General features: G+C 40.6%; 1 protein-coding gene across 1 annotated transcript in view; it reads right to left on the bottom strand.

The window, feature by feature from the left end:
* Positions 1-288: 288 nt before the first annotated feature.
* The window catches only part of MSR1 (macrophage scavenger receptor 1), a 34,616-nt gene continuing 13,735 nt past the window's right edge, over positions 289-21,169 (bottom strand). Inside the window, exons 5-7 of the mRNA XM_048847023.2 lie at positions 13,496-13,549; positions 1,689-1,877; positions 289-422 (exon numbers count right to left, since the gene is read on the bottom strand). Of these exons, the coding sequence (XP_048702980.2) occupies positions 289-422; positions 1,689-1,877; positions 13,496-13,549 (377 nt within the window). The remainder of the gene's footprint in view (positions 423-1,688; positions 1,878-13,495; positions 13,550-21,169) is intronic.

Below are 21,169 nucleotides of genomic sequence, written 5' to 3'. Positions count from 1 at the left end.
TTATGCCCTGATCCTGCAAACACACATATATGTGCTTAACTTTAAGCATGTGAAGAATCCTAATTATTTCAGCAGGACTACTTTCAAGCTTAACAGTAAGCCTCTGTGCCTACAAAATCAGAACCTTAGTTTCTTCAATATCCTTTTAGATTCATACCTCTCTAACTCTGAGAGCTTGCAGTAGGTGACTATTGACATTTAAGATCTATTATTGTCCTTATATACCTATTACATATGCATAATATGCTCATTACCTTCAGTGGGAGTTATGCATCTCTGAAGGCTGAATTAAACTTTACAAGTGACACCAGCATCTTCATCATGTTTGCAATCTGTCACACCCCAGCCTTTAAATATACAATTTTCAACAGAGGTTTCATAGCCAAAACAAAGAACTTCATCCATCCATATTTGACCAGTACCTGCAATGTTAAGAATAATTTATCTCATATATATTTCAGAAGGATAATTCTTACATGAAACTAAATATTTGTACATCTTATATATAATAACCAGGAATACTGATGGTGGGTATAACATAGTTAAATATAACACTTGACTTAATTTAAAATGCCACAGATTAAATAAATATCCCAGTAAAATTGGTAAAATGGGGTGTGTTAAAGTATTTAAAGGCACCTATTTTTCCCTATAACCAAACTAAGTTGACATCCAAAATCCAGAAACTTGGAAAATATTCTTTGATTGGGAGATAGTTCTAAAATTTTGGGTATTAATTGCAATGGGTCTAATTAATTTAGGTTTCTTTATACAGAGCACACTACCTTGGTTGTGAAATGACTGACCCACTTGGTACCCACTATGAAGCTTAGCTTCACTATTGGAAACATATATTTTTCTTTTCACCAGTGATGTCAGGATTTGAGAAAGTCTGTCATAGACCCTATACTGTGGAAAATTTTCTTCATTTTAAGTGGTGGTGTGCTTGGGTTTTGGAGCTTGAGGATTTGATCTCTCTCTGTGGCTGTCATGAGTGATGATCATGAAGATCACAAAAAAAAACCCATAGATTCCTAGGCGTACAAGGATTTGTTCAAATTATATCTATCACGTATATATGTGTGTGTGTGTGTGTGGTGGGAGAGAGAAATAGTAGTAGTCCTGGGCAGTGGAGGTGGGGGGGGGGGAAACAGTAGAGAAGAAAATAATTTAAAATCTGGTCCATTTTGGTTGTGATTTCTTTGAAAGGCTCTCAGATACTGTGACAATAATTACATTATAACCTTATCTATATGACTGATCACATCAATATGCATTATATAATTGTAATAAACACTTTAAATATAAGTTATAATTATAAAGTTTATTTATATAATCAAAACATTGAGTAAAATGCCATGTTTCGGAGAATACTCCTTGTGGGTTGGACTGACTACTTAACCTGCTGTAGATAAAACAGATGGTTAATTTCTACTTGTCTGTCCTTTTCTCTTAGTAAAACAGTTATTTTATCATTATTTTTTAAATGCACCCTTTAACTTACTTTCCTAAAAATCAGTAGCATGGCTTTGAAAATCCAATTAATTGTATGTATCTTATCTTGCTACTGTTCCATAAACAGTTCTTTAGCTACCCAACTTTAGCTGTGATTCGGGGGCAGGAGGGTGCATGGGGGGGAGATATAAAGGATACCTAGACTATATGAATTTAAAAATTCGTTTGAGTACCTTGTCCAAAATAGGCACCACTGTGAATTCTAGATGCTGTTGAATACCCCAGACTCTTACAGACCACTGCTCCATCACGAATATCCCAGTGGTCATCACAGATAGTACCCCATTCGCCAGCATGAAAAATCTCCACTCTACCTTCATTAGGAACATGTCCTCCTACAAGTTGAATACGGGAAGCTGGAGCGGAGAAAATAAAGGTAGGGTCTGATTAGATACAAACTTGATACCATGATTCATACAGGGAATATTTCAGTGGGTTTCAGTCATATGTAATAAAGAGTTAGAATGCAGGCATGGAGGTCAGGAGTTGGGGGTGCTGTCACTGCTCCTGAAATTCACTGTGTGACACTGGGGAATCAAAAAGAAAAGGAGTACTTGTGGCACCTTAGAGACTAACCAATTTATTTGAGCATGAGCTTTCGTGAGCTACAGCTCACTTCATCGGATGCATGCCGTGGAAACTGCAGCAGACTTTATTTATACACAGAGAATATGAAAAAATACCTCCTCCCACCCCACTGTCCTGCTGGTAATAGCTTATCTAAAGTGATCATCAGGTGGGCCATTTCCAGCACAAATCCAGGTTTTCTCACCCTCCAGCCCCCCCCCACAAATTCACTCTCCTGCTGGTGCTAGCCCATCCAAAGTGACAACTCTTTACATAATCAAGTCGGGCTATTTCCTGCATAGATCAAGGTTTTCTCACATCCCCCCCACCCCCATACACACACAAACTCACTCTCCTGCTGGTAATAGCTCATCTAAACTGACCACTCTCCAGGTTTAAATCCAAGTTAAACCAGAACATCTGGGGGGGGGGGGGGGTAGGAAAAAACAAGAGGAAACAGGCTACCTTGCATAATGACTTAGCCACTCCCAGTCTCTATTTAAGCCTAAATTAATAGTATCCAATTTGCAAATGAATTCCAATTCAGCAGTTTCTCGCTGGAGTCTGGATTTGAAGTTTTTTTGTTTTAAGATAGCGACCTTCATGTCTGTGATTGCGTGACCAGAGAGATTGAAGTGTTCTCCGACTGGTTTATGAATGTTATAATTCTTGACATCTGATTTGTGTCCATTTATTCTTTTACGTAGAGACTGTCCAGTTTGACCAATGTACATGGCAGAGGGGCATTGCTGGCACATGATGGCATATATCACATTGGTGGATGTGTAGGTATACGAGCCTCTGATAGTGTGGCTGATGTTATTAGGCCCTGTGATGGTGTCCCCTGAATAGATATGTGGGCACAATTGGCAACGGGCTTTGTTGCAAGGATAAGTTCCTGGGTTAGTGATTCTGTTGTGTGGTATGTGGTTGTTGGTGAGTATTTGCTTCAGGTTGCGGGGCTGTCTGTAGGCAAGGACTGGCCTGTCTCCCAAGATTTGTGAGAGTGTTGGGTCATCCTTTAGGATAGGTTGTAGATCCTTAATAATGCGTTGGAGGGGTTTTAGTTGGGGGCTGAAGGTGACGGCTAGTGGTGTTCTGTTATTTTCTTTGTTAGGCCTGTCCTGTAGTAGGTAACTTCTGGGAACTCTTCTGGCTCTATCAATCTGTTTCTTTACTTCAGCAGGTGGGTATTGTAGTTGTAAGAAAGCTTGACAGAGATCTTGTAGGTGTTTGTCTCTGTCTGAGGGGTTGGAGCAAATGCGGTTGTATCGCAGAGCTTGGCTGTAGACGATGGATCGTGTGGTGTGGTCAGGGTGAAAGCTGGAGGCATGCAGGTAGGAATAGCGGTCAGTAGGTTTCCGGTATAGGGTGGTGTTTATGTGACCATTGTTTATTAGCACTGTAGTGTCCAGGAAGTGGATCTCTTGTGTGGACTGGACCAGGCTGAGGTTGGTGGTGGGATGGAAATTGTTGAAATCATGGTGGAATTCCTCAAGGGCTTCTTTTCCATGGGTCCAGATGATGAAGATGTCATCAATATAGTGCAAGTAGAGTAGGGGCTTTAGGGGACGAGAGCTGAGGAAGCGTTGTTCTAAATCAGCCATAAAAATGTTGGCATACTGTGGGGCCATGCGGGTACCCATAGCAGTGCCGCTGATCTGAAGGTATACATTGTCCCCAAATGTGAAATAGTTATGGGTAAGCACAAAGTCACAAAGTTCAGCCACCAGGTTAGCCGTGACATTATCGGGGATAGTGTTCCTGATGGCTTGTAGTCCATCTTTGTGTGGAATGTTGGTGTAGAGGGCTTCTACATCCATAGTGGAATCAGTTAGCCTCTTTATGTCTCAGTTTCAAAACCTGTAAAATGAAGGATAATATTTGCCTAACTCAATGAGTTGCTGGGCAATTTGAATCATTGATGCCTTTGTAGTCCTTGGATGGAATCTTATAGAAGTGTAAAGTATGACATCACCATTTGCCGATGAAAATGTAGAATTGCAAATGCTTCTTGCTAATCTTCTTACAATGGATTTCCATGATCTTTGTTAATTTGGGTACAGTACTATGTATGTGGTTGAGCTACTTGCAATTGGTGTAGTTCAAGTATCCATACTATTAGATCTGTCAACTGCCTTTGATGCTGCTGATCTATGAGGCTTTGTCAATTCACCAGTGGACATTGTTGCTCTGTTCCTTCCTGTCTGAGTAGTCCCATAGACCAGGCTTGTGCAATGGCTTTTTTTCCCCCTCTCAGGATGCTCTCATTTGGGCTTTCCCTGGGTTCCATTTTGCTACCCATCTTGTGCAATATGAGGCTGTTCAAAGGGTGAGTGAGGAGACAGGGAATATGATGTTTTCAGTATGCTGTTGGTGCCCAGCTCCTGGTCTCCATTTTGTCTGTAGGTGCAGCTTAGCCTCCTGTCCAGTGTCTTGTAGAGACTAGGCACAGATGAGAATGCTAACTGGTTGAGGTTTAATCAAGATAAGACAGAAGTGAAATGCATAGGTGAGAGAAAATCCCTTGCTAAGGATTATTTCTGCCCTTCTCATGACAAGTATGTGTTTGTGTTCACAATTTGGAGGTTTGATTAGATTCCCAACTTCTGTTAGACCAGGTAACAGCAAAGAGCAACACAGCTGTTTCCCACCACCCCCCCCCGATATTCTTGCAACTCTCTCTTGTGCATGTAGACCTTATTACCATTATCTATGCTTTTTTCTCACAAAGATAGCTTACTGCACTGTATTCTACCCAGACCTACACCTTAAATCCAGCTGGAAACTGAAGATGGTGCAAGCAGCAGCTGTGGTAAGCAGTGCCTCCCACACTGCATGTCACATGAGTGTTCCAGGATCTGCATTGGCTTCCTTCTGGCTTATAGGTGGAATTCACAATTTTTGTCTTGAACTAGAAGCCCTGAATAGCTACCTCCTGAGACACTGCCTCACTTACTGCATGATATGACACTGCCAAAGCTGAGAGTGATCCTCATATGAGCATTAATGCTAGGAGTTTTTTTATTATTTATTTAACACACAGTGCTTGTTCTTTAATGTTAGGATTAATACTTTCAAGTAACAGTGAAGAGTACTGGGGACCTTCTATTTACTATATGTTCTGCGTTTGTCTTAGCTGGATTTTTTTTTAGAAACACTATAGAAAAAAATGTTTTTGCCGGAGATGACTTCTTTGGAATCTCAGAACATCATCTTGAGGATAATTCATCTGTTTTATGAAACCACCTCATTAACTCAACCAAAATGAATTATTATTTTACTATGAAGCATTGTGGGCCTATTCATCTATCTTTAGCATGCCGTTAAGGAGGGGTATTTGCAGCATGGTTCATCTCATATTCCAATCTACTCATAAAAGATAGAAGCATGTGCGCCATAAATCCGTTCAGCTCAGAAAAATGAGAGATTGATAATACTGCTTAAAGGTAGACATAATGTAAACCAGTGGTCTCCAACCTTTTTACGTCCAAGATCACTTTTTGAATTTAAGGGCAACCCAAGATCTACCCTGCCCCTTCTACAAGGCCCCGCCCCTTCCCCAAAGGCCCACCCCACTTACTCCATCCCCCACCCCCACTCTCACTCACTTTCACCAGGAGGGGGTGTGGGCTCTGGGCTGGAGCTGAGGGTTTCGCAGTGTAGGAGGGGCTCTGGTCTGAGCCTGGGGTAGGTGGGAGTGGGGCAGGAGGGGGTGAGGGGTGCAAGCTCTGGGAGGAAGTTTGGGTGCTGGAGGGGGCTGTGGGCTGGGGCAGAGTGTTGGGGTGTGGGCGGGGAGTGCGGGGTGTGGGCTCTGGGCTGGAGCAAAGTGTTAGGGTGCAAAAGGTACAGGGGGATGGGTCTGGGACAGGGGGGTCAGGGTTGGGGCAGGGTATTGGGGTGCAGGAGGAGGTCTGGGGTGCTTGCTCTGGGAGGGGGGTCAGGGCTGGGCCAGAGTATTGGGGTGCAGGAGGGGGTGGGAGTGCTGGCTCTGGGTTTGGGATGCAGGAGCGGGTATGGGCTGCTGTCTCTGGGAGGGGGCTCAGGGCTGTGGCATGGGGTGCAGGAGGGGTTTCAGGGTGCTGGCTTCAGGAGGGGGCTCAGGCACTTACCTCCGGTGACTCCTGGTCAGCAGCACAGCGTGGCTGATGCTAAGGCAGGCTGCCTGCCTACCCCATCACCATGCCGCTCCCGGAAGGGGCCAACGCACCCCTGCCCTGCTCTGCAAGCACTAGCTGCTTCCAGGAGTGGTGTGGGGCCAGGAGAGGCCAGGAGCCTGCCTTAGTGTCAGCCACACTGTGCATGTAAACTGTCACTGTGTAGGCTACCTGCCATATGCCATGTAAATGGTATAAAAGGAATCTCATGCAACGCTCCTCAAATACAACTGTTTTATTTAATCCCAAATATGCAGCCTATCAGCTCCCACTGTTCAGTCACAGAGCCAGATTCTCCCCTTGCTTACACTGTTAAATCTCCAGTAATAGTTATTCCCATTGTACCCAATGCTTTATAACACAGGAGAATCAGGCCCATAGAGTAGTTACCTGTGATCAGTTTCTATTTCAATCTTAAAGTGACACAGTCTCTTTAAAATGCTGGCTGCAGATTCATTAACCTATGTCCCCATTGTTACAAACATGCTTAGCTGGCCATTCCATATCTAATTCTCTTACACTTGCTCCAATTTCTTTTTAGATATTATCTAGTACAGTTCAATTGTAACTAACTGATGACTTGGCTCAAGGTTTTTGCTTGCATTTACATCACTGGATCCTTCTTAGTAAGGCTTTTCCTGGTTATTGCATCATATTGGACTGTTTTGAACTAGACTATAAATGCCAACACAAAGTTCAAGGCAGTGGAGAATCTGTCCTGTGGCCGCTATCTATTGTATACAGCAGTCATCTTTTTTGAGTATAGAGTCTTCATGCAAGACTGCAAACCATCCAGAATGTGAGAGACATCTGAGCATGGGGGTCAGAGATAGCCCAGGTGAAACCCATGGTTTCCATGTGGTTAGAAGAGATTGGATACTAGTCTGTCTGTGGCATTGTCTAAGAAAAATGAACCTGAGGAATTCCAGTCTTATGCTGACCCGAAGGTCCATGAGCACTTCCAACCAATAAGCAAGTTCTTTATCTGGACATCTGTAAATCACCACAAGTCTTAGGCTTTATTTCTGGTTTCATGGAAATCATATGGATTTTTGTTTCTAGAGTGAGGCACATGAAGTTGGAGGGGAACAGGCGCTGCTACTCCACTTCCTTTAGGCACGTTCTGGAATCTTTCCAGGATTATGTTGTGCTAAGTGGACTGGATGAACTAGAATAAAGTTGAAGGTGACATTACACTACAATGGGCCCCACATTACAAGAAGGATGTGGAAAAATTGGAAAGAGTCCAGTGGAGGGCAACAAAAATGATAAGGGGCCTGGAACACATGATTTATGAGGAGCGGCTGAGGGAACTGGGATTGTTTAGTCTGCATAAGAGAAGAATGAGGGGGAATTTGATAGCTGCTTTCAACTACCTGAAAGGGGGTTCCAAAGAGGATGGATCTAGACTGTTCTTTGAGCAGGGGGTTGGACTAGATGACCTCCTGAGGTCCCTTCCAACTCTGATATTCTATAATTCTATCATTAAAACAGGTCTCAGAAGAACTGGGTGACTCATCCAAAATCGGCTCCCCTCTGCAGGTAGGATCTACTCATCTTACCCCATTACAATTTAAATGGAACTGGGATTTGGTATCTATCACAGTGGAGGGCAACAAAAATGATAAGGGGCCTGGAACACATGATTTATGAGGAGCGGCTGAGGGAACTGGGATTGTTTAGTCTGCGTAAGAGAAGAATGAGGGGGAATTTGATAGCTGCTTTCAACTACCTGAAAGGGGGTTCCAAAGAGGATGGATCTAGACTGTTCTCTGTCGTAGCTGATGACAGAACAAGGAGTAATGGTCTCAAGTTGCAGTGGGGGAGGTTTAGGTTGGATATTGGAAAAACTTTTTCACTAGGAGGGTGGTGAAACACTGGAATGCTTTACCTAGGGAGGTGATGGAATCTCCTTCCTTAGATATTTTTAAGGTCAGGCTTGACAAAGCCCTGGCTGGGATGATTTAGTTGGGGATTGGTCCTGCTTTGAGCAGGGGGTTGGACTAGATGACCTCCTGAGGTCCCTTCCAACTCTGATATTCTATAATTCTATCATTAAAACAGGTCTCAGAAGAACTGGGTGACTCATCCAAAATTGGCTCCCCTCTGCAGGTAGGATCTACTCATCTTACCCCATTACAATTTAAATGGAACTGGGATTTGGTATCTATCACAGCACAGATCTTCCTGTTAACCTTTGTGAAAACATAAGCTTCAGTCATTCAAATCAGTCAACAACTTTTTCTAAGTATTTGAATCTCTCTCTATTAGTTCATGGCATCTCTAAATATAGAATTAGCCCACACTGTATGCTAAGCTATTACTGTGTGATGACTTAACTCCATAGATAAATGTCACAGCATGGAAGAAACCAAAGGATGCTGATTTAAGCTTTCCCTAAACCCTTTTTCTTTTGAAGATTTCTTTACGCAGCAAGTCGAGACATCTGTATATGGATCACAAAACACTGAACAAGGCAGGTGCTATAATTAGATACTTTGAGATTTTCTAAGTGCATGTTCCAGAGAGGTGACACAAGTCAGACATTAAACTGCAGGATATGAATTAGTGACTTTTCCCACCACCATACTGTGAAAGAAAATCATCCAATTACCATACTCTTAAAGATTTTAATAAAAAGGTTACTAGTGACTTGTAAACAGAGTTGTAATTGCATTTTTCAGGATAACATTTTGCATTGCAAACAAATTGATTTAAACTCTTTTAGACCATATTTTAATTACATACTTTCCTTTATTTGATTATTAATATTTTCGTATTGAACTATACATAAAAAATAAACAAGGAAATACACACAGCCAAATCTGAAATCAGATGTTGCACAGAACTTCCAGAGCAGTCTATGGAGGTTTGAATTTGGATCAATTCTAGGATCAGGTGCTTAAATAAAAGGTTAACAAAAATGCTGTGACTTGATGATTCTCACCTTCTGCCTCCCCCAATGTATATGTATAAATCCAGAGATTAAAAAAAACCTGGATTGTGTTTTTTGATGTGTGAGCTGTTTGTTGCTAACTAAGGCCCCAGTCCTGCAATCAGATTTGTGTAGCCAGGTTCCTGCACCCATGAGGAGTCCAGTTGAAGTCTGCCCATTCTCCCTCCCTCCTATCTCCCCTGTTCTGCTCCACACATTAAAGAGAAGTCCTTGTGCTCTCCTGAAAGGAGGGACTGGGATTCTACCTAGCCTTTATATGGGCCACGCAAGCACAGAGGGCAGCTCCGCACTCCCTTTCCTACCTATGATCTGATCTATCTCTTAGTAATTATTTATCTAAAGTATTAAAACTAATTACAGGTTTCAGAGTCGCAGCCGTGTTAGTATGTATCCACAAAAAGAAAAGGAGTACTTGTGGCACCTTAGAGACTAACAAATTTATTTGATCATAAGTTTTTGTGAGCATCTGATGAAGTGAGCTGTAGCTCACGAAAGCTTATGCTCAAATAAACTTGTTAGTCTCTAAGGTGCAAGTACTCCTTTTTTAAAACTAATTAGTGATCACTAAAGCTTTCCTTTAAAAGGCAAGAAGAATCCCTTCTGTTGTTCAGATTCCAGAATTACAAACTACTTCAATTTTGACAAACACCCTGATATTGGAGGTCCCTAAATCTCCTTGTAGTGTAACATCTTCAATATGTTTTATTTTTCTGTTGTCTTCAGGTTCTTATACCGCTCCCATGATCTATAAGACGTCTCACTGGCAGTTTTTGGGTATCATGTTTTATCCTGCGTTTACAATAATGTTTTGTTTTATTAGTCTGACATTTTTGTCCTGTCCTCTGTTGATGGCTTCTGCCCTCTGCTATGAAATCTGTTCAGGGTCTTTTGCTCACACACAACTCCCCCACCCCTTTATTTATAAGGTCTACTCTAATACTCAGACTGCGACACCTGGATTTGTGATCTGGTAAGAGGTCTACTGTTAACGTCAGAGGTCACCTCTCTCTTGGGGTTTTTTCCTCAAATGACCTTGGTTAGACTCCTACATTTTCAGTGTTCTTGCTTCCAAGTTCTGGTTTATTGTTTAATGTTCCCTGTCATACTGAACAGTCACTTCTTAGCCTTATGACACATTAGCCTGCATTGAGGATGGGGAAACAAAAATGGCTAAAGGACTTTCCTGTCCCTTCCCCAGGAACCTTTCCTCCAAATCTGAATTGAACTTTTTTTGGAAGTTTCAGATATGTTGGTTAACTTTTTAATATTTATTTTAGCTTTGTACTTATGGGTTTTGGCTGAGATCAGATTGGAAGCAACAAAATACCATGGGCAAAGTCTGATCTCTCTCAATCTCCAGATCAACTTTGGCTGGATTTGCATAAGAACAGGCTTGTCCCCCTGAGATTTCCAGTCTTTACGGATTGTTTCTGATTGGTCTATGACAAAAGCTGTTCACATGAGATTGCCAGCCCAGTTTTGCAGATCTAAGAATTTCATATAGTTCTGAGTGCAGGGTGCTTATACAAGCCAAAACCAAAATGAGGACAACATCATGTACCACATTATGTGAACTTTGTGTGACAGATTAGGAGCCGCTCTGTAATAATTTATGAGTATTGTATGTTGGCCTGGTTATTGGGCTGTTTATGTATGAATATATTGGAGGGCTATCTGGAAAAAAAAAAAACCAAGCAGGAGGGAACAAAAAAAACAAGATAAGCCATTTCACTGCAAACGCTTGAGAGCTGTAAAGAGAACATGCCCAGACAGGAAATGGCCCAGGAATACCATGGGGGAGTTTAAAAAGGAACTCTGAAGAAAGAGCGAGGTAGTTGTTCAGGGGAGCCAGAGAGACACTGGAACCCACTGGGAGTGTCTGAAGAAGTTAGGCCTGGCTAGGTTATCGACAGAGGATGGTAAGCCAGTGGGTAAGACAGACATGCATTTAGACTGTTTTTAAAATTCTCTCTCAATACTTTGTTCCTACTGTGAAAACAAACTGTAGTTTGTTTTAAGAAGGCTGTTTTGTCACTAGATGCCACTGCTCACTGGTTCTTGAAAGGAAGAACTGCAGGTGTCTGAATTCAGTTGGACCTGTAGGGTAAGAACTATAGATACACCAGGAACTGTAGTCCAGGGCCTGATCTCAGAGTAGAATTGTGTGATTCCACCCTCAGACAGGTAAAAGCCTGAGGCATGAAGGGTGTACACAGAGAGACTAGGAAGGGGACAGGTTACTCTGTAACTGTGACATTTTGTACCATCAGAGTGGCACAAACAGGATCCCAGCAGTGGAATTCCTATCTACAATGGAGCTAGTGTTGCCTCCTGCTTCTGACCCCTGTCAGTTTAGATGACATGTAGAGCAGGGAGGAGCTGGGTTCTGGTGATCCCTGGCTGACACAATTGCCCCTGCTGATGTTAGGGTAAGCAGTCAATTAAAACAGTATTAAGTACTAAGATTCCTCTAATTTATGCCAGCGGACAGTCTAGCTCCCTGCAAACACAAGGATTGGAGGAATACAGAAGTGACGTACTTTTGTCCCACCCTCAACCTCATCCTGCAACGAGCACAGCTTGGCTGACACGTGGATTGGTTTAACTAGCTATAAAGGCTCCATTTCCAGTTGGGTGAGAGGTTCCAGACTTCTTGTGCAGAAACATACCTGTCAGCCCAAGGAGAAACAAAGGCTATGCTTGCTGAATCTACATCATGAAAATACTGACCCTGAAAATAAATTAGGCAAGACCCATTACTAAGACTGTAGGTTAGAGGTTCCAGCCAGATGGCATAAATGAATTATCCTCTGTACAGTAAATCGGTCAATAGGAGCTAGATGTGGAGGTTTGTTGTTAATTGAGTGGGTATATTCTTTACAAAGGTAATCAATCTGAGTAAATAAAGCAAGGTTTAAAATTGCCTTTCTGCTTGAAATGAAATCCTTGTAGAAACAGTTGGGGGTGAGAGGTATTTTGCAATGTTACAAGCTTATATTTGATGTTTGCACTACAGTGCAAGAGTATGGTTATATTTCAAAATAGATTGTATTCCACCATTTGATTCTCAGTCGCTGAAATATGAACAGAAGTACAGATTGCTCTTAATCACTTTAACTTTATGCTTTTGAGTGGAATGTGTGGTCTTATTTGACTAACCACAACTTATATTCTGAATGTCTCTCATTCTCTTGTTATTTTAAACTGTCTTGGAGATTTAAAAAAAAAATCTTATCACTGAATCTCATTTTATCTTTGTTTAAAAATGGACAGCAAGGAAAGTGCCGGTAGTTCTCCTTGCTTTCTACAAGGAAACAGAAATTGGTGAAACAAGCTTCTGCATTTAAATAAAATTCTATTTGAGTAATTTCATTTCAGTATTTGATTGCATTATTTCTATAAACCCTTATAGCCATGTGCTCCTAATCTTCGGATTGCGCTAACTGGCACTGTGGGGCCAACATGGTACAGGGACAGGCCACTTTATAAAGGTGATTTAGAAGCATTTCTGTCATGGCGTGGGATCTGGCAAATTATTTGTACTTGATATTTGACCAACTTTATTTAGAGCAAACAGAATACTAGTCTGAGCCTTTGTTCAAAGTAATGTAAGCCTGGTAATAAATACAATGATTTCCCACCCAGAGAACTGCCATAGGTGCAGTTTAAACTCCCAAACACCAGGTGAAAAAAAAATTGCATGTTTGCAATTTGGATAATGTGAGAATCTTACAGAAAGAGATCAATGGTTTTAGTATGAAACAATATCATCAGTCCTCACTCTTACCTACTCTTTAGCAGCAGTTGCCAAACCATCTAATGACTAAAATTCCATGCTTTTCTGTTATTTTAACTTAATCACATTTTATTTTTCTCAGTTATTTCTGTTGGATCTTTCTGTCAATGCTCAAAGGTTTTTTTCACACAGAACACTAAATAAATAAACTATTGTGTTCAGTTCCATTGAGATCTGCCATGTAGGCTCCAACTGAATGGAGCTCAGCGTTCCGAGTGTAGATCTTGGTGGATATCCATATGACTAAAGCCACAAAACAGTTTGACACACTTTTTGACATTTTTTTGTTCCAGAAAGGGTCGGTACTGGATTAATGGAGTCACTGTAGGTCAGGACTACGTTATAGAGCCAGAGCTTTGCATGTAGAAGCCTGCATATTGCCTGCCCACATTAAGCCCAGCGGCACGTTTTTTTCTTACAAGAACACTTACCAAGTTAAGTAAAGAGAAAAAAACAGAAAAATACATGCTCTTTAAATCAAATAACTATTTAAGTGTTACTTACATATTGCAATGGTGCTGCTACTTCCGCTTTTGTCTCCTTTCTCCCCTTTTGGCCCTAAATCAGTTGTGTGTGTGGAGAAGATAAAAAAGACCTGTATTAGTAACAATATTTATGTGAAAAATTCATTGAGAGGGTCAAACAAGGGAGGTTTCTGAAAGGGACTTTTTTACCAGCTCTCAGGACTTGAGTAAGTCAATCTGGTGCCCTAGGTACATCCCCATATAGCACTTGCTGTGGGCCCGTATGGCCCCCGTTCCACCAGGAAAAGCTCTCTGCACAGCTATCGGGATATTACCACGAATCCTCTTAGAGGAGACTGGAGCTCCCTCCTTTCCCAGACTACCATTGCTTCTCTTTAGACAGGTTTCAGTCAGTCCCAGAGAAGGAGGACTTAACGGTCACCCACCTATGCAAAAGACTCTGAGGGTGCAAAAGACTGTACCTCCACAGCAGAGTCACTGTCACTGGTTAGTGGCATCAAAAGCTCTCCCACACCACCCCCAATTGAGTCTTCTGCTCACATGGTTGCAGAGGAGCTTGACATGGCAGTAAGTTTCTACAGTAATACCTCATTAGGCTGAATGGATGGTTCATACCTTAGATATTTTTTTCCGGCTGTTTGTAGACTCAGACTTTCTAGACCAGTGAAAAACCAGACATGATGTACTGATGTAAAATAGTGACTTACACTGATGGAGATAACTTTGGTTTGCAACCCAGGTAAAGCTACATTGGAGTACATCTCTCCCTTTCACTCTACCCACAGCATCCACAACATCTGAAGAAAAAAGATGTTTTTTTTTTTCCTTAGGGAGGGGAGCTCTCAGGCCAAGCATCCAAACCCTACCACTGACAGAGCAATTTCAGTTTTTGGGATTATCCTTAGTGTACAATAGTGATTTGGTTTCTTCTGGGTTTGATTTTCCTGAAGTTTCTACAATGATTTAATTTACGTGTAAAACTTCTCAGGAACAGGGAAGCTATTTGTGAATATTGGTACTGCATGTTAAGAAAATTAAATTTAAAGATAAAAATTCATTCAAAATAACATTGTGACCAAAAAAAATCCCTCAAAATAAATGCATAACTGTGGATAACACTAGCCACATTTCCAGTGAACTTGTGGTCAAAAAATGCCTACTTGAGAAGTGCAAAAATCGGAACCTGCAGTTAGCCTCCTAAATCCTTTCTAGATACCGAAATAAGTGACTTGATTTTCAGAAATGATGAACACTCAGCAACCTTCCTGTTGGCTCCATGTACATGTATTTATGGAGCAGCATTCTCAACTAAGTCCATATGATAATGGCTTGCATTAGTATTTAGTGTACTAGTGCATATAGTTTTATGTACAAATAAAAAAGTACTCAGCTTCCAAAAAATTAAAATAAAATAAAAAATAGTTCTGATTCTTTGTGTTTCCTTTTTATGTGGCTCTTTTCTTTCTCCCTCTTCATTCTTTTGTAACTCTCTTTCCCCTTTTCTATAATGTCCCTTTCCTTCACTGTGCTATTTGTCATTTCTTATATAAAGTGACTTGTTGTGGTGTAAAGGAAACAGTACCTAATTTATCATAATTGTCTACATGTAGTAAGGCAGAGCACTCACCAGAGTGGTGCCTCCTGCTGGTCATTCCGGGAATTAGCTCGTCCAGCTCAGCAGCGCCCTCCTCTGGCTGGTTTCTTACCCTCAGTTACCTGCCCTGTTGTCTCCACCACCTCTGGCCCCGTGTGCCTCCTGGACCTCAGAGTTCCTTACCTTGGGATGCTGCCCTCCCACACACTGGGTCTCCCCTCCCAGGGGAACCCCAACCCCCTTATACCACCTTGCCTCAGTGGCTACTGCCAGTCATCATCTAGGGGCAAACAGCAGTCTGAAATTGCCCCTTCTCTCAGGGGCAAACTGCAGTCTGAAATTGCCACTCATCGACTTGCTGCATTTTCTTGGTCTGGCTGCTTCCCTGCAGCCCGAGTACCTCCTCAGGCTTTGCTGCAAGACCTCAGCCCGGGAGGTCACCAGGCCAGAGCTCCCCAGCTCAGCCTGCCCTTTCTCAGTATCCCTGTCTCCCAGGTATCCCTGTCTCCACTAGACAGCTAGGTCCTTCTTATTCCACTGCTACAGCAAGACTGATTTCCTTCTCCCCAGGAGCCCTTCTTATATTGACCCAGTCAGGCCCTGATTGGCTGCCTCAAGTCTGCTTGTGATTGGCTCCCCGGGGCAGCCCTTTAACCCCTTCCAAACCAAAGCAGGGTCACTGATGTGCCCCTTATACAAATGTCAAGAAGGGGTTAGTTATCGTACAGGGGTCCTACATTGAGGGAATCCCCAAACAGCTGTTTAAGTTGGCCTTCTACCCACTTTGTGCTGCCAGAGTGGTGTAAATCAGATGGCTCAGGGCTGTAGTATGCCCCTTGATCTTTCTTTTTATAGTACTTTATATTTTATAGCTGACTAGAGGAGGGGAAAGCATTGTGCAATTGAGGGCCATAGTTACTTAAGCTTTGCCATCCATCCTGAGGAGAGAGATATTTTTGAGATGAATGATCAGGTCTGATCTTATCAAAGAATTCTGCTGGGATCATTTTAAATCCAGTCAGGACAAATACCTCAACTTGAATGTCTTGTCTATATTGCTATTAATTGCTTGCTATAATCACTATACCTGGAATTCCCTTTGATCCTTTTTGTCCAGGATTTCCAGGACGACCTTGTTGTCCAACTTCCCCTTTGGCTCCAGGAAAACCTAGCAAAACCAGAGAAATGAATTAGTGCAAGTCTGAATATTACAGATCAAAATCACTGTTGTATACTCTCTAGGCTATTATCTAAATCATTGATGAAGATATTGAACGAACCAGACCCAGAACTGATCCCTATGGGACGCCACTGGCTATGCCCTTCTGTCATAAATATAAAGGGAAGGGTAAACCCCTTTAAAATCCCTCCTGGCCAGAGGAAAAATCCTCTCACCTGTAAAGGATTAAGAAGCTAGGATAACCTCGCTGGCATCTTACCAAAATGACCAATGAGGAGACAAGATACTTTCAAAATCCGGGGGGAGGGAAAAACAAAGAGTCTGTCTGTATGATGCTTTTGCTGGGGACAGAACAGGAATGGAGTCTTACAATTTAGTAAGTAATCTAGCTAGATATGTGTTAGATTATGATTTCTTTAAATGGCTGAGAAATTAAGTTGTGCTGAATAGAATGGATATTTCTGTCTGTGTGTCTTTTTGTAACTTAAGGTTTTGCCTAGAGGGATTCTCTATGTTTTGAATCTAATTACCCTGTAAGGTATTTACCATCCTGATTTTACAGAGGTGATTCTTTTTTACTTTTTACTACTTCTATTAAAATCCTTCTTTTCAGAAACTGAATGCTTTTTCATTGTTGTTAAGATCCAAGGGTTTGGGTCTGTGGTCATCTGTGCAAATTGGTGAGGATTTTAACCAAACCTTCCCCAGGAAGTGGGGTGCAAGGGTTGGGAGGATTTTTTTGGGGAAAGACATTTCCAAACAACGCTTTCCTAATAAAAATAAACCCAGATAAAAGTTTGGTGGTGGCAATGGAAGTCCAAGGGCAAAGGGTAAAATAATCTGTACCTTGGGGAAGTTTTAACCTAAGCTGGTGAAAGTAAGTTTAGGAGATTTTCCTGCAGGTCCCCACATCTGTACCCTAGAGTTCAGAGTGGGGAAGGAACCTTGACACCTTCCAGCTCAACTGTGAACCACTGATATCTACTCTCTGGGAAAGGTTTTCCATTGAGTTATGCACCCATCTTATAGTAACTCCATCTAGGTTGTATTTCCTAGTTTGTTTATGAGAAGGTCATGCGAGACAGTATCAGAAGACTTACTAAAGTCAAGATATACCATGTCTAATGCTTTCCCCCACCCCGTCTACAAGGCTTGATACACTGTCAGAGAAAGCTAACAGGCTGGTTTGATATGATTTGTTCTTGACAAATCCATGCTGACTGTTATTTATCACCTTATTATCATCTCAGTGTTTGTAAATTAATTGCTTAATGATTTGCTGCATTATCTTTTCAGCTACTGAAGTTAAATTGACTGGTCTGTAATTCCTTGGATCTGTAACTCTACCGTAATTCTTTCCATTTACTATAATGGACTTTGATCAGGCCTTATTGTCAAAGGCTAGATAGCATACTTTCATCACTAGAGCTTAAGAGAGATGGATGTGCTGTGAAAAAGTACACAGTCCAATATCTTATCAGATAATTATATTGTATTAATTCCCATATTAATACCCAAAGAAACTCTGCTGAAGGGATTCAAGTCCTTCAGACACTGAAGGGTTTTCCCAACATTATGCACTTATCATTTTTCTGCATTTTAATATTCTGATTCTACATTTAAGAAAAGCTTTCTCAACCTCTGTCCCTCCCTTTATAATTTGTTTTAAACAATAATAATAATATCTCTTAAGTGTCTCTAAATTAATGCCTAATAGAATATTTTAATAATCACATTCATTCAGCAAAAGAAAACGTTAACGTTTGGTCATCACTCCTGGTTTGTGGACAATTTCTTTAAGGCCTTCACTGTTTTGTATATTCCAGTCAGAATAGTAGCCATATCAGACTTGCCTGCTATTTCAGACAGCGTTATAGCCATTTCTGGTTATTCGTTTACGGCCATGTTTGTTTCCATGACTTCCTTCTTCTCTAGTGTTTTTTACCTGTGCAAACCACCAGATTACTCCCCTCTTCCCCCAATTATATATGGAAAATATATAGAGTTCCTTCTGTTTGGCTCTGTGTTCTTCAACATTGCAAAAACTTGTAGCTCTACTGTCTCCTGATTACCTTAGTTTAGGATGGGTTCCTGAGATCCAGCTCTCCCCGTTTCTGGCAGATTTCATTAACAAACTAAGTTAGACTATAGGTTCCTAGTTAGTTAACTGGTGTGTGAGTTTTAACTGAACTTAATTTCCTGTTTTTCATAGCTAGAAAAGATTATTTTTTTCTTCCTAATGGCTAGAGCATACAAGATGAACCGATTTTAAATTTCCTTTATTCCTTTTTCAGAGAAAATAGTTTTGGTCTTGGTAGATATTTCAGAAATGTAGTTACATCATTCCCACATTATACATTCTTCAGCTGTTACTATCAAGGTCCATATGCTCAGCTGGTATAAATTGTGTAGTTGCATTGAAGTCAATAATGCTAAGCCAGTTAACTTCAGTGAAGGTTCTGACCCTTGATTTCATAATACATTTTACAGAATAAATACATAGGTCCAAATTCGCAGCTGGTGTAAATCAACATAGCTCTATAAAACATCAGAGTATTATATAAATTTACACTTTCTGATGACCTGCTCCATAGTTTTTAAGAGATCTAGGACTTCCTATTAATACAAGATCCACAGACTTTAGCTGCTTTTGCCTTGTTAATGATGTATCTGCCTCTGCTTCCTTCCATAATTTCAAATGATCCTCCCTCTTTGTCTTCCTTAAATGAAGTCAATTTTTACAAATGCCAGAGATAAAACTACTTCATACTGTTAGAGATTAATCAGTCAACATCCACGGAAAACAACCTAGTGGACTAAACACTGGTATAGGTTTTAACACTACTATTATAAATTATGTTTATTACAGTAGTGCTTTAGGACCATCCAAGAATGGGGCCCCAATGTGCTAGGTACTGTACAGATGGAGTAGGAGAGTTTTCAATGTACTGGTGTTTTCATGCTCTGACACGTAAACATATACAGTCATAAACCATGCTTGAGCCATGTGCAGACCTCCCATTAACATCACTGAAAATCATAGATTATTACTGTTACATCATTCATATAACAAGTTACTGTAATTGTTAAAGTAGATGGGTCAAGTAGGCAGGTATTCAGAGTTAGTACTCTGGGAAACATTATTGTTGAAAATAATCAGAAGACACTTTTTGTATCATTTGTAGTTGTTTCTGTGGTTTTCCAAATTAAGCCAAGGCCAATCTGTGTGATCAGTGCAATCTAAGAGACTTAAAAAGTTCATTTTCACACTTCATTTACAAGAATCTCTTTTGCCTTGCCCCTCATCTTCCAAAAAAACAAACCAAAACAAACAACAACAAAAGGTAAAATATTGGTGCTTTTCATTTTGCAAACGTAAAGTTTAGGAACAGCTGAAAAAGATGCTCCCAAAATGAAACCATTTGCAAGTTGTCATCCAGAATGACCTTTTATGGTTGAGTTATACAGCTTTGATGATAGTAGTTTATAATGGAAATGCTGACAGAGCCTTGATAATAGCAAAGGTTGTGGACTTTGATATAATACTGGTTACTTCCCTTGCTCATGACATTAATGCACTATTGTCAAGATCCACAGATGTGCAGTCATGTAAACTGACTCTTCAAGATAAAGCTAATCTGGCAGAATATTCAAGGGCAAGGAATCCCCATAGATAGGCTTTCAGCTGATGCATTAGTTTCTTAAGCAAAATGATCAGAAGGACAGTCAGGAACCAAACTCTTGCTTTTAAACTTTTAAACTAATTAAACTTGGACTGGTCAATACATTGATCAGGGATGGAAAGAGATTTACGTAATCAAAGATGATGAAAATAATGTAGTTCTACATATTTGGGCTTTTTCTAGCTTCATGAGATGATATGCAAAGTAAAAAACACATCGTCCTGTATACAGTCCTTGCTTTGAAACACTACCTGGGTTTTTGTGATACTTATGAGGAATTAAGAGCCAATTATTTTACTCACTGTCTTCTCTTATTCTTTTAGAAGGAAATAATATTTCCCTTTATCTTCTTTAATTTCTAAAGTTTATTAATTATGCTATAGATTTTAGCAAATAAAACATATAGAAAAATGGTAAAAACCAAGACTTGCTCCAAATAAACTACATACAGTTGCTGACAGCAAAGGTGAAAGTGAATTTGTATTCTACTCAGCATTTAAATTCACATCCAGTGAGTTGAAACAGATCTATTCCAGTACATCACTAGAGAAATAGAATCCAGCTAGAGTCTGTCTGATATTTATGTAGTGTATTTCTCCGAATCTGTTGGGTTTTCTTTTAAAACACACACGCGCACACACACACACAAGATGTAGCCTATTGGCGATTTTTGTTTGTTTTTGTGGTTTTAAAATGAAACGATTTATCTTCATCTAAGACAAAAAAAATAAGTAAAGTCAAGTGTTCAATATGCGATAGATACCACCAACATACAGTTATCAAGCTGGTTGCACCAGTTATTAGGCATCTGGGAAGATTGTTCAGCAAGCTAATCTGAACTAAATCCATATAGAATAGTTCATATTTTCTGAATTTAAAGCAAATCTTTTCTGTACGATAGGGTTTAGATTTCAACAATTAACCTTTTACCTGGGACTTCACATGATCATAAGCGTGACTTTATTGAGTATCCAGTACGTGCACCTTGTTCCCAGGATTATTCATTATATGACAGCCAACGTACCTCTTAGCCCATGAACTCCTTCTACGCCTTGATCTCCTCTGACACCTTTATCACCTTTCTCTCCTTTGGGCCCAGGAGGACCTTTAAAAAAATTGGACATGATACACCATTACTGTAAATCATGAATTTATTACATACGCGAAAGGATAGGCTTATCATTTTTCATTAGCAATATTCAGAAAAAGACCAATCTGCCATTGTAGTGGTTCAAC

Source organism: Caretta caretta, chromosome 4 (assembly GCF_965140235.1).
Source record: "Caretta caretta isolate rCarCar2 chromosome 4, rCarCar1.hap1, whole genome shotgun sequence".
Taxonomy (NCBI): domain Eukaryota; kingdom Metazoa; phylum Chordata; order Testudines; family Cheloniidae; genus Caretta; species Caretta caretta.
The sequence above is the reverse complement of the archived record's forward strand: the minus strand, read 5'-3'. Positions and strand labels throughout refer to the sequence as shown.